The sequence below is a fragment of the Ambystoma mexicanum genome, chromosome 10 (genome assembly GCF_040938575.1).
Source record: "Ambystoma mexicanum isolate Mex_15411 chromosome 10, UKY_AmexF1_1, whole genome shotgun sequence".
Classification (NCBI taxonomy): Eukaryota; Metazoa; Chordata; class Amphibia; order Caudata; family Ambystomatidae; genus Ambystoma; species Ambystoma mexicanum.
In genome coordinates, this window is record NC_090932.1 from 226,587,272 (window position 1) to 226,599,295 (window position 12,024).

The 12,024-nt window shown below is 45.5% G+C and overlaps 1 protein-coding gene across 1 annotated transcript in view; it reads left to right on the forward strand.

Annotated features, from left to right (window-relative positions):
- LOC138491297 (actin filament-associated protein 1-like 2) overlaps nucleotides 1–12,024 on the forward strand; it is a 341,208-nt gene that overhangs the window by 222,486 nt on the left and 106,698 nt on the right. Inside the window, exons 9-10 of the mRNA XM_069617735.1 lie at nucleotides 7,374–7,440; nucleotides 9,091–9,308. Coding sequence (XP_069473836.1) covers nucleotides 7,374–7,440; nucleotides 9,091–9,308 — 285 coding nt within the window. The remainder of the gene's footprint in view (nucleotides 1–7,373; nucleotides 7,441–9,090; nucleotides 9,309–12,024) is intronic.

Sequence of the window (12,024 nt, forward strand, 5' to 3'; positions counted from 1 at the left end):
ATATATGATCTTTGAGATAGGACGGCATAGTACCTAATCGACATTTGAATGCCTTTATGTTCTATAAGCAGAATCCCACTATTCACGAATTAAGGTATTCTCTTACAGACTGAAAAACAATTGTCTGGAGGGTTGCCAAGAAGAATGTCAATGGTTATGATTAATTCAAAACCTTCCAGTCATCAACCTTCATTCTTGCTGTTCTTTCACACAAGCAAGGTCAGGAAAAAGCTACTTGCGCAGAGAGACTCACACAGGGCACAGGGGGAGCTCCTTTCGTTTACCCTCACTAAGAGACTCCCAGTGCCAATGAGGGGCACATCAAAGTAATGCAGCACAGTTGGTTGTCAAGGATTCTGACTCCTTTGGGAGCATAGCTAAGGATTAAACACTTTCCTCTGGCATGGGGCACGCCTGCATTTTGCAAGTCAAGTGAATTCATTTGTTAACTCTTTTGTGATGAAACACCTGCCAATGCACGCAAAGGAAGTAAAGTCACCAAGCACATAATCTCTTGCTTTTAAACAAAATGTGAAAAGAGTGACCCCGAATATTATTCAAACCTTCACTTGCATTTATTTCTGTAAGGTGTGCTTTCTTCTGCCTTCCTGCCCTGCTTGGGACTCCCCCCAGGCCTGCTGGTGCCAGCTTGGGGAATCCTAGAGAGAGGCAGGATTGGCAACCCAGCCAGATTCCTCTGTGTAAACGTGTCCTTTGCTTTGTTGGCACATAAACAAAAGCTGTATCCTACCCGTACTTAACACAATCTAAGTTGAAATAAATTCTAGGGGAGCAAACCCGCGACAATTGCTTTTCGGGAATGCTTTAAATTGTATCAATCCACTGCTGCTGGCATTTATCCACGTTATAGTGGGATTGAGCTAGTTGGAGGGAGAAGAGAAGAAACCTGTGTTCACCTATAATCTTTGGCAAATTAGAAATAATAAATAGAATAATGAATTGGAAAAATGATTTGGCCCAAAACATTTGTAAATCTTCTTAAAATCTGTATTAATTTCTTCAAAGTACATTACATAAATTGAAAACAAACAATCATTCAACTTCATGATTCATTATACAGAGAAATTGAGAAATCAAAGACATTTTCCGAAACATTTGAACAACATGACAAACAAAAATTAAAGTTTCAACAAATGTTCTACTAAGTGCAGTGAAAAAATGGGAGGGAGGAAGCTTAAAAAATGGTTTCCCCTGAGCATGCGGGAAGCTTTTTAAAGTTGATTCCCTTAGTCTGTGAAAAAGAACCCTGTGTGGGTAAGAGTTTCAAAACAGTTCATTTGTCCTTTGGATTGACTTGATTTCTTCTTTGGGCTTCACTGTTGCCCAATATGTGGGTCTTTGTAAGGTAAAATAATTCTTTGCCAACGTGATGCTTGGCGAGCTCCCCAAGCTTTTCACGTTTCGGCGGTCTTGCAGCTTTCACATACATCCGCCTTCATCAGGGCATGTTAGTTAGAGACCCTGTGTAGGTGTAGACAAACAAAAAACAGAGATTGAAATTCCCCCTCTCATAACTTGTCAGAATAGTTCTGACACCGTAATCTAAAGTTTAAACCTTTGCTCAAATGGCTTTGGTTTTACCTGCCGTTGCGCTAATCCCAAGGCTTGAGTTAAGTGTGGTCCGGAAAGTCGAGACACCCCTTGTCATCCTATGTGACTGCTACTGCGCCGTGTTGGGGCGCTGGTTGGCTGGACAAAGATGTCCGATATCCCTTCCTTGTCCTGATGTGGACTTGTGGGTCTCTGTGCGTCCAGGAACCAAGAAGGGAAAATGGGAAAAGAAGAAAGAAAAAAGAAGAAAAGGAGAAAAGCATGGGAATGCTGATTAGTACCTCATAGTGCGCTGGTCCCTGTCTCAGGGTGTCTGGAAACCATGGGAGGCATGCCTGAGGTCCTAACTGGTCCGAGGTCAAGAATAGTGCTGGAATTCGGATGTAGGCCGGGAGGACTGGGTGGGTATGTCTGTGGTCAATCCGGCAGTATGGGACTGGTGTTCTGCCGTAACCTTGTCACCGGTTGTCTGGATAGTGCCAGAGTAAATCCTCGCGTGTACAGAGGCCTGAAACATATAAGCCGGTTGCTTTCTTGGCAGCAGGCCTTTTGTATCTGTGTCTTATATGTGCAAGGGATGGAAAGCACAGCCTCCTTTTGACTTCCAGATCCACTTACTTATTATACTAATTTGGTCCGAATATTATGAAACCTATTTGTGTAGAAACTAGGTTTAAACAATTATTAGTAGTGCGAAGAATTTAAAGGCCAGCATAGAAAATAATGGCAACAGTAAATGTGGAATTTGTGGTGTAATGCATGCATAAGTAGTTTCAGTCTTAGACAAAACAATCATGTTTATTGTGTTCCTTAGTATTAAAGGGGCACAGTCAAGCAGTATAACATCTCAAAATGTCGAAGCAATCACAAATGGATCCTGGGGAACAGCAGGAGACACATAAACTATGCTGCATAGCCCCAACAATGAGCCCTTCGTTTTGGTTCTAGAGGCAGCTATCTTTCCCACTACCTAGGATGGAGTCATGGTTCATGTTACAAATCTATATAAATAAAAATGTAAATGTTTGTTTGTTCAAAATCTTAAATCTCTGAAAGTGCTTCACTGATTGCTTTTAAATGTTGACACAACGTTGCATTCGAATAGGCACATGTTTTTATATACCTACTATACATAGATGTCACACCTGTGACAGGTAAAACCATGCTTTTTCTGAAAAACAGCGCCATCTGTTGGACGTAAAACCAACACATTCGCTGGCTCAAATACGTGCCGAGGAAGCAGCAAAGCGACGTGCAGCCAGACTTTAGGATGCACGGTTTCCAGCATGGCAATCGCATTCTGCAGCTTCAGATCTGCTTCGAACGAAGACGTCAACGAGAAACAGCAGATCAGCGTCAAACACGACTCCGTGCTCAGCAATCATGCGATTACAATCGCCTTGCATTCCGGTACAACCCAGCTGATGATTATAGTTTGAGCCGGCATGTTCTCATCAGCACCATGACTGAAGTGTGTCCTTATTGGAAGGCTCTGAAATTTAATGGAGAAATGAAAGGAATGTGTTGCGCCGCTGGAAAAATGAAACTGCCTCAACTTGGAGACCCGCCAGAGCCATTAAAAACTACCCACACTAACCAGACTGAGCCACAGCAACGCGTGGCCAGGGACAGATAGTAATCAATAATAGATGTGACTGATCACTGCTGGGCACTTCTGCAACTCTGGGAGGCAGTAGCTGCTGCTACAAAGTAAGCCCCGCAAATTAGTCAACTTCAGAATTGTATCATTGGTCAGGTTTCCTGCAGTAGCAACACTTGCTGCCTCTGATATCCGTAGACAGTGTCTTGCAGAGATCAAAGACTGTGATGAAGTTCTGCACATGGCTCTTTGGACCACAAGGAGAGTCGCTCACATGGCCGGGTGCTACCCTGAACCAGTGGATGACGGACCCTGTGGCAGAATGGGGAGGATCTCTGGGTCACCTTCCCGAGGTCCCCATCACTCAGCCGAGGTCAGTCCTGGGAGTCTGGACCCTCCCCACTAGACGAATCCGCTAGGGAAGTCTAATAACAAAAACCCTACATCTGCCCAAACTCCTGGGGAAAACCTTAAGAGTAATCATAAACCAACACATCCCCTCTTAAGAGAGAGTCTGTAGCCCTTTCCAAGCAAACCTCCAGCTCCAACAAAGATAAAAGGGATTTTCCCTATAAGGGAAAATGTTTCCCTTTACCATACGCTGTTAGCATGTATGGGAGCATTGTTAAAACTTCACTCAGAACATCAGTGAAGTTATTTCACCACTTCAAAGGGACATTCGACAAAGTAGGCAGCCCGTCCGATACTTCAAAGGGACATTCGATAAAGTAGGCAGCCCGTCCGATACTATGGTAATCACCTTCGTGTCGGGCGGCAGACATAACTGTAATGACCTTCCAGCCTGAGCTTTTTCAGGCCATGTCTGTCCCCCCTAACCCTCTCCCCCGCAGTCAAGGGTGTTATAGCCATTCACACCCCAGAGTTCATCTGGGGTGCGAATAGTTTAATTGGTTTTGGGTATTGTGTAAGCCCCTTTCTTGTGATAAAATAAAGATGGCCGCTGTCATAGGCAAAGAGACTTAGTCCCTTTTCCATTTCTACAGCTGTGGGCGTAAGGAATGCCGGGACTAGAGCACCAAGCTCCGGCCCAGCAGGTAAGTGGAGAGGAGGGAAGGGGGTGGGAAAAGGGTTAGGTTTGTTTTGGGCGATGAGGGGGTGGGGACAATCAAGATAACACCACCCAAGGAAGGGCCTCAGGTGGCTGGAAATAGTGTGCAGTACACAGTGTTCTCGCTCGCTGTTTCAGCCACCTGATTGGCTGAGAGCCCTTCCCCAGGTACGAAAATGTTTCCATCCTGTGGCTGTCAAAAACTGGGTTTTGAATCAGAGGGAATACCAATTTGGAAAAGTATTGTCTCTTTTCAGAGAACCCCCCACCTCCAAGAAAACAGTGTTACAAGTCCCCCAAGCACACAGACTGCTCAGTAAACTGAAGACTGGAGTAAGGTTACCCTTGCTGGGAAAGCAGAAGCTCTCAGCTCAGTGCAGTCAGCCCAGGAAGGGTCTGAGTAAATTGTGAGATCAGACGTGAAAGTGGTGCTAGTGACAGATATGGCAGAGGTGGTAACAGCCGAGGAGAAAGGGGCCACAAGGTGAGGGCAAGGAGAACAGCACAAGGTGGAAGAGACGAAGTGCTAGCAACAAGAACAACCCAAGGCAATACAGAGGAAGTGGTGGCGAGCAGAACAGTCCCAGATGGTAGCCAGAAGGTGTTGGTCAGAAGTACTTGCCAAAGTGGTAGTGAGGGGACTGTGAATGAGGAGTTCATCACAGAAGTAAATAAGGGGGGTGTTCTGGAATGCAGAGGAGGTTGGAAGCGAGGTGCCCAGTCATAGTTTCGAGAAAAAAAGGATCGAATACCCTTTTTCGAAACCAAAAGGAAGGAGAAAAAAAAAGTTCGAATGCTTTTTTATTTATTTATATATTTTTTTTAAAAAGAAAACATAGTATGGAGGCAACCCCCCCATAAAAAAAAGAAAAAAAAAAGAATTTGAAACTTTTTTTCCCGCCACTTTTGGTGTTGAAAAAAAGGCAATCGATCCTTTGTATTTTGAACAAGTCACCTACAACCTGGAATCGATTCGACACTGCTAAGTGCAAGGAGGATGAAGAGTTTGGGAGTTGGGGAGATGAGAGCGAATAGTACCCTACTGAGGAGGTTGAGTAAGAAGAGGAAGACAGCAAAGAGGAAGAACAGTCTTTGGTGGATGACAGGCGAGAGAGGAAGGAGAGGACAATTGATTGGGGAGTCTGGGACTTTATTGAAGAGATAATCCACAGAGTTATGGGAAAAGAATACATCATCTAGAGGAGGAAGGTCTAGGAGCACCAGTTCTATCCCTGGACAGAGCTAGGAGGCAGCGGGAGGTTCCGGCCGGGGTGAATGAGCCCAGCATTAGCACGGAGAGGGCTGGTGAGGACCTAATAGAAAAGAGGGGAATTAGGGAGCGATCCTTTTGCCTGTCTCCCGGATGACCAGCACAAGCTTTGGTTAGTCATGGGGTGCGGCACCCCAGAAAGGCTGCACCTAAGAGAGTTTGGGAACCCTGTGAGCCTGCAACACCGGAGGAGGTCGGGAAGGAAGGCCCTCTTGCTGTAAACCCTAAGAATCCAGACATTGGCCACAAGGGTCTAATAACCAACACTGGGTGGGAGAGAGCATTTTCTGTAGGAGAGACCACCCTGACCATTCTCATTATTATCTCTTGTGGGGCAACCCATAGCCCAATGTTTCAGTTGGCCCTACCAGTAGGGTGTGCCAAGTAAAACCTTGAACAGGCGATGCATCCTTCTCAACTGCAGGTGTCATACGTGACAGTAACATGAACCATGACTCATCCGAGGCAGAGGGAAACATGACTGCCTTCAGAAGCCAACTGAGTGGCTAATTCTTTAGGCTATTTACTAACTGTGTGCAAGCTGTTAGTGTCCGAACATGGCATGGGAGTTCACTGGCAGTGCCCCTTTAACTCACACTGCACCACTACAGAGGCTTTGCGAGGGGGGGGGGCTAAGGGGGCTATAGCCCCTGGTCTTTTGGTTGTAGCCCCGGATAGAATCTCAGGAGCTACATCCAAAAGGCTAGCTAGCCCCCAGTCCCGACAGCCCCGACATCAGCTTAGCCCCGGGTCTTTTTCAGAGCTAGCAACACCCCTGCACCACTACATCATACCACTCGCTTACAATATGAAGTAGATTACATCGATGCTGTAATGAAAGGGAGTTTTGGCCTTCTGAAGGTGTGCTGTAGTGTGAATTAATAGGGTTTTCTCTCTCTCTCTCTCTCTCTCACACCCTCTTGGCAATCCAATGACACAAACACACAATGGTGTATCTTCCCTCTGTGCTAGAAAATGGCAGCCCCTTTACTGCAAAAGAAAAATGGCTGGCCATGATTTTGTAAAATGTTCAGTTTGTGAAGGGCCTCTTTTTTTTAAAAAAAAGTAAAGAATCCTGGAAAAGAACAACTCTGGTGCAAATGTCTGCATTACAAGATGGAGAACCGACAGGGTTTTGTCTTGTTTGAATCAAGCCATGAAACAAGAAGGCTACACGAGAGAGGGCATTAGAGGAACTCTTTTATTTCGAAGAAAGGAAGTAACACACGTGCAAAGATGTTCCAGGAAATTGTATTTGTTGCTTCAGCTTTGCCAATCGAGTCCCACCCAATCGCATAGGGTACAGTAACAACATAACAGGCGTATTTGTAAAGTGCTCGTTCACCCCCAAAGGGGCCTCTTGGCGTTAATAACAAATGTTTATTGTTCAAATTAATGGCACTCATTTTATCGACCTCGGAAGGATGAAGGGCTGAGGAGACCTGTCGGGATTCTAACCTGTGACCAAGAAGTCAAACACAGGCCCCTGTAGTGTATGCATTAGTCCACTGAGCCACAGAACCTCTTGTAAAATTGTGCACAGATTATAAAAGTGGTCGCACTGGCTCTGTGAGGATGACCCTTCCAGGCCATGAACACAACCAAGGATCAAGCACAGCTGGACCCCAGATGCTCCTCTTATTGCCTGCGCGTGGTGTGCATTCTTCATGCTCATTGAGACCCCACTTGTAAATGTACAAGGCCGCCAACTGGGGAAATTGTGCATTTTCTGCCCGAAAGCTACCAGGAGGTTCTGTTGTTGTTTGTGATTTGTGCCTAATTTGGGGGGCAGTATGTGATTTTAGGTTCTCCAACCCAGCTACTTGACGTTCATCTTAAACCCATTTATCTCCTTTTTCTAGGTGAAAAGTTCTGCAGGATGTTCCGAACGGGACCAGCGCCATCTCCCAGTGCCCTCGCAGGGACCGCGTAAGACATATGGCTGGGAGAAGTATTTCCCAAGTTTCTGGCATAGATGCTGTGGGCAGACAGGTGGACAGCTAGAGGTCTCCCTCACCTGCGGGGTATCCTTTGCCAAGCACCTTCCTGGCCCCTCAAAGTTCCACATTTAAGGGGCATCTGACAAGCCAGGTTGAAAAAAAAACGGAATGTCATTGAAATGGGTCAGGCACTAGCCCATATATTCTGCAGCAGAGAGGAGTTTGATTGTGAAGTTTGCAATGAACATTATTGGGTTGTCCCTCCAATGCAGACGTATCGCTCCCTCACCGTGTTGCGTGGCTGGTAGGATGCATGTCTATGCATTCCTTCCGCTTCTCCCATCTAGGATTCAGTTGGAGCAGGGCTTGGGGGGAGAAGGGGCGGGGGCTGAGGCCTGCTTTCTGCGTCCTTGATTACACTACTAAGCCCATTCCCTGGTTGGAGGGGCCAACGTCTTTGACGCCTGAACTGACCGTTTCCACCAGTGGCAGCTCTGCCCAGGGGGATGTTTAGAGCATTGTGGTCGGATTGGCTGCCTCTGCAAAGAATGCTGGCGCTTGCCGAGTACCGGTCACATTTCTGGCTAAAGACCCGCAGGTAAATGATCTGAACGCACCCCGACAGGTAGAGAAGACTCATTTGTTCTCACCGGCTTGTTAGCCTGTGGTATTGCATCCTTTGCATTGAGGTGCTTAACAAAGGGAAGACTCCAGGACTCTGCGCCAATTAGTCAAAAAACCATTGTACTTTTATTCAAATAAGTGTCCTTGATGATAACACGTGTTTCGGCTCAGCAGAGCCTTTCTCAAATCTCGGCTAATGTTCCAAACTATTAACTCTTTCAACTGTATTACAACCAATGTTTTAAGTGTCTTCTCGCTCATTTAGAAGAGCAATGTTCCTTTCAATTGGGATTAATCCCAGACTTCCTTCCTTTAGCAAAGTAATCACTTGCGTTGGCTAGAATGGAATCGACTGTACGTCAGTCGACCCCATTCTAGCCTTCTAGCTCTTCTAAATGAGCGAGAAGACACTTAAAACATTGGTTGCAATACAGTTGAAAGAGTTAATAGTTTGGAACATTAGCCCAGATTTGAGAAAGGCTCTGCTGAGCCGAAACACGTGTGATCATCAGGGGCACTTATTTGAATGAAAGTCCAACGTTTTTTTGACTAATTGGCGCAGAGTCCTGGAGTCTTCCCTTTGTTAACGGGTTAGGCTTTATACCGTCGCACTCCAGTGAATTGCGACAACTCGTCATACTCTTCTACCCAATTCGAGAAAATATAAAAAAATGTAATACATTAATTGGACGCTGTGGTCGTTAAGAAAATCAGGCTGATAAATGAGTCGCCCACCAGACCAGCTGTGAAAAAAGCCAAATACTAGTACTTTCCATTGAGGTGGCTTGCCTGGGAAAACTATGATTAAGATGTGAGGGATTGCTCCCTATTGTGATTGGTTAGGCTTGTGAGCCTATATGTCATTGCTGGGATCATCCATCTGGTCCTTTAGTCCTTCATCGTCATCTTAGATGGGGCCAGTGGCTGAGTCAGGATGAGAATGCAGCTCCTGTGTGGTCTGATGTCTCACTCCCCTCCCTGAAGTTCTTACACCTTTTGTCCTCTTTTTCCCCAGGTCTTGTGAATGTGCTCCTCGGCTGCAGGTGGCAGAGGTTCCGGTGTTTAGTGGAGAGGGGCGTCCTTCAGATGTTCTGGGATTCTGCCGGTGCGGATCCCCCAGAGCACTCTGTGATCCTCGCTGGGTGTGAGGTCACCCCCTGCAGGGACCCCGACGCTGGGCAGCTTAATAGCATCTGCATCAGCAAGCACGGCAAGGACATTGCCATTCTCGAGGTGAGAACTTGCGCCATGGTCATTCCTTGAAAGACTGTGGGTTGTTTCTTTCTCCTGTACTTGGACAGCACTTGATCTGTTCTGGGTTCGATTTGTGCTGTTCCTTTGTGCAGACAACTCCTTTTTCATGAAACTTGTGGTTCTGCTACACCCACTGAATGACTCCCAACTGGGCTTCGTAGAAATAAGAGGTGTTGGACAGAAAGTCCTCAGTTGTAGCTCCGGTGTGAGCCCCTTACACCTTTTGCTTTTATGAACGGATTCACTGATCCCTTTCCCCTAGTGAGTGCTAATCTAAGGTCTCATTAGTTATGGGTCTCTGTGTGATGCGCCCCTGAGAGACCTTAAGCCTCTCAAGGAGGTATTCTCCAAAGGCACCCTATGTCTCACCTGGGTGAGTAACCTTGTCCAGTGTCAGGGACATTTTTTCAGAATCCCTCTGTTGAGGGCTTGAGAAGATCAATCCAGTAGTGCATGCACAGGATCTCCACCAAGTTAGTCCAAAACTCTCCCAGTGGTAATGTAGCACAAAGCCTGCTTAGGAGGAGAGAGGGCTCGTATCAAGGTACAATTAGACACAACCACACAATAAAATATGCAACGCAATATACACTATACCTATGATAAATATATACAAATCAGAGGACTTCAATATGTGAAGGACCATGGGAAAATTACACATCACAGTAGGGATAGTATTACAAACACACCATGTGGCCGTGCCTTTTTTCAATTTCGAAACAAGTCATGTAATACTCTGCACCGAACACTAGATGGCAGCCTATGCAAATCATGTGAATCTAAGCAGATACAAGCATCAGAAAGACAATTACAGATATGTAACGTTTGTCAAATATATATGTAGGATAATCCATTTGAGCCAAGTCACTTATTCCACAATGCCACCTAGTAGCCATTGCTGGAAGTTCACCTTGAGTTCTGAGCCACATCAGCAAGGCATTGAGGGTTTGCAAATTACCCCAAATGCAAGCCTTTTCCCCAGGAAATTGTTTTTGTCTTAGATGGCAATGCCACTTTATACATAGCTTAATGAACCCAAGACACACATTTTGCAATCCTGCCATGCAACTGAGTACCTAGTTTCAACCTTATTAGGGATCATCAGTGGAGTTAGGTCTTGACAGCCTTGTGATTGGAGCATTGGGACATGTATACAAAACACCAATAAAGTTATGGTGGATTTAAATAGGCTTGAGAAAAAAACATCCCCTGAAATGTGAAAGTCGGATAGTCTATTTGAGCCAAGTCACACATTCCACAACACTGCCTAATAGCCATCGCTGGAAGTTATTGGTGTTTTGTATATGTGACTTGGAATCAAATGGACTATCCTATCTTCACATTTCAGGTGTGCAGGTCACCTTTGAGAATTAGGTGACCTGCTTATTTCTGCAATGAGTGCAAATGAAAAAAAAAGTCATGAATTGATCTTCTTTCCATTGACTTTCTTCCATTGGTGCCCATTTATAAGAATCTGCCACATTGAGTTTACAAAATTAAGTACAAGTGATCTTAAAGTGAGAATCAGTAAGTTTTTTAAAAAAGCAGTCATAGCACTATTGGCGAATCTTGAAATGCAAAACTTAAAATACAGATTGCTTGTGGTGATCTGGTAACTGAGGTAGGGGTTGGGCCTGGTCCTTTGGAAAACGGGTGTTGCTGTCATATCTGAGCCTTTAGGCACCCAGTAAATCATTTCTGAAACAATGGTTGTTCTGTGCAAATCTTAATGTCAGGTTCATGTTATTCCAGAATCTGTCCCCAGCACATTCAGTAGTCTTCTGTGTGTTTACTCCACTTGAGTCCAATCAGACTGATCAGGAAAAACTGACTGATGGGCAGGTTTCATGGGAGGAGGGTGAGTGTATATCATTTATATAGCATGTGTTGTGGATTACGCTGTCTCTTACTTCTCACATTCACTGTACAAGATAATGGCACAGGGTCACACAGCTGTGGATTCCCACCTTTGTTCCACCAGTAACCAGTGTAAAGCCTTTAAAGTAGGTAATATCTTTGCATTTGTTGATGTTGAAGCATAGTTTCTGCCTTCTTTTGAAGCTTTTGTAGTTTCTGGATTTGGTCATTTCGAGGGCCCGGGCACACAATGTTGCAATAATCCAGCAAGGATGGCATGTGTGTGCTGGCGGCCTCCATTCAGGGGTCAGAGGTCAGTAGAAGGAGTCCCTTTCTAAGCATGTTCAGTTGGGGATTGAAACTCTTGACCATTGCTTTGACCTGTGGAGAGAAGCCTGGGTTTGTGTCCAAGAGAATTCCCAGTTTTCCTGGACTTTTCTACAGTGACCGTGGCCACTTGCATGGAGAGGTGATGGTGACACATACACCTGTGATTATCAGCTCTGTCTTTGAACCATTAAGGCTAAGGCCGCTTTCCTTGATTGAGCGATGGATCTGCTGCAGGCATTCCGAGATAGTGTTCAGATTCCCACAACCCTCACCCAGGCTAAGTTTGATCTGGGCATCATCAAAGAACACCTGTAGCTGAAGCTTGAATGATTCCTTCCTTTGAGCCAAGGGGTGTGCATGTAAGCATTGAAAAGCAATGGGGATATGAAGGACAGCGGAGGACTCCACCTATAAGACTATGTGGGATCGCGCATATATCCAGCAACGGATATATCCCAGTGGCCCAACGAAACCTGGAACTAAAGCTTGAAGGATTCCTTCCTTTGAG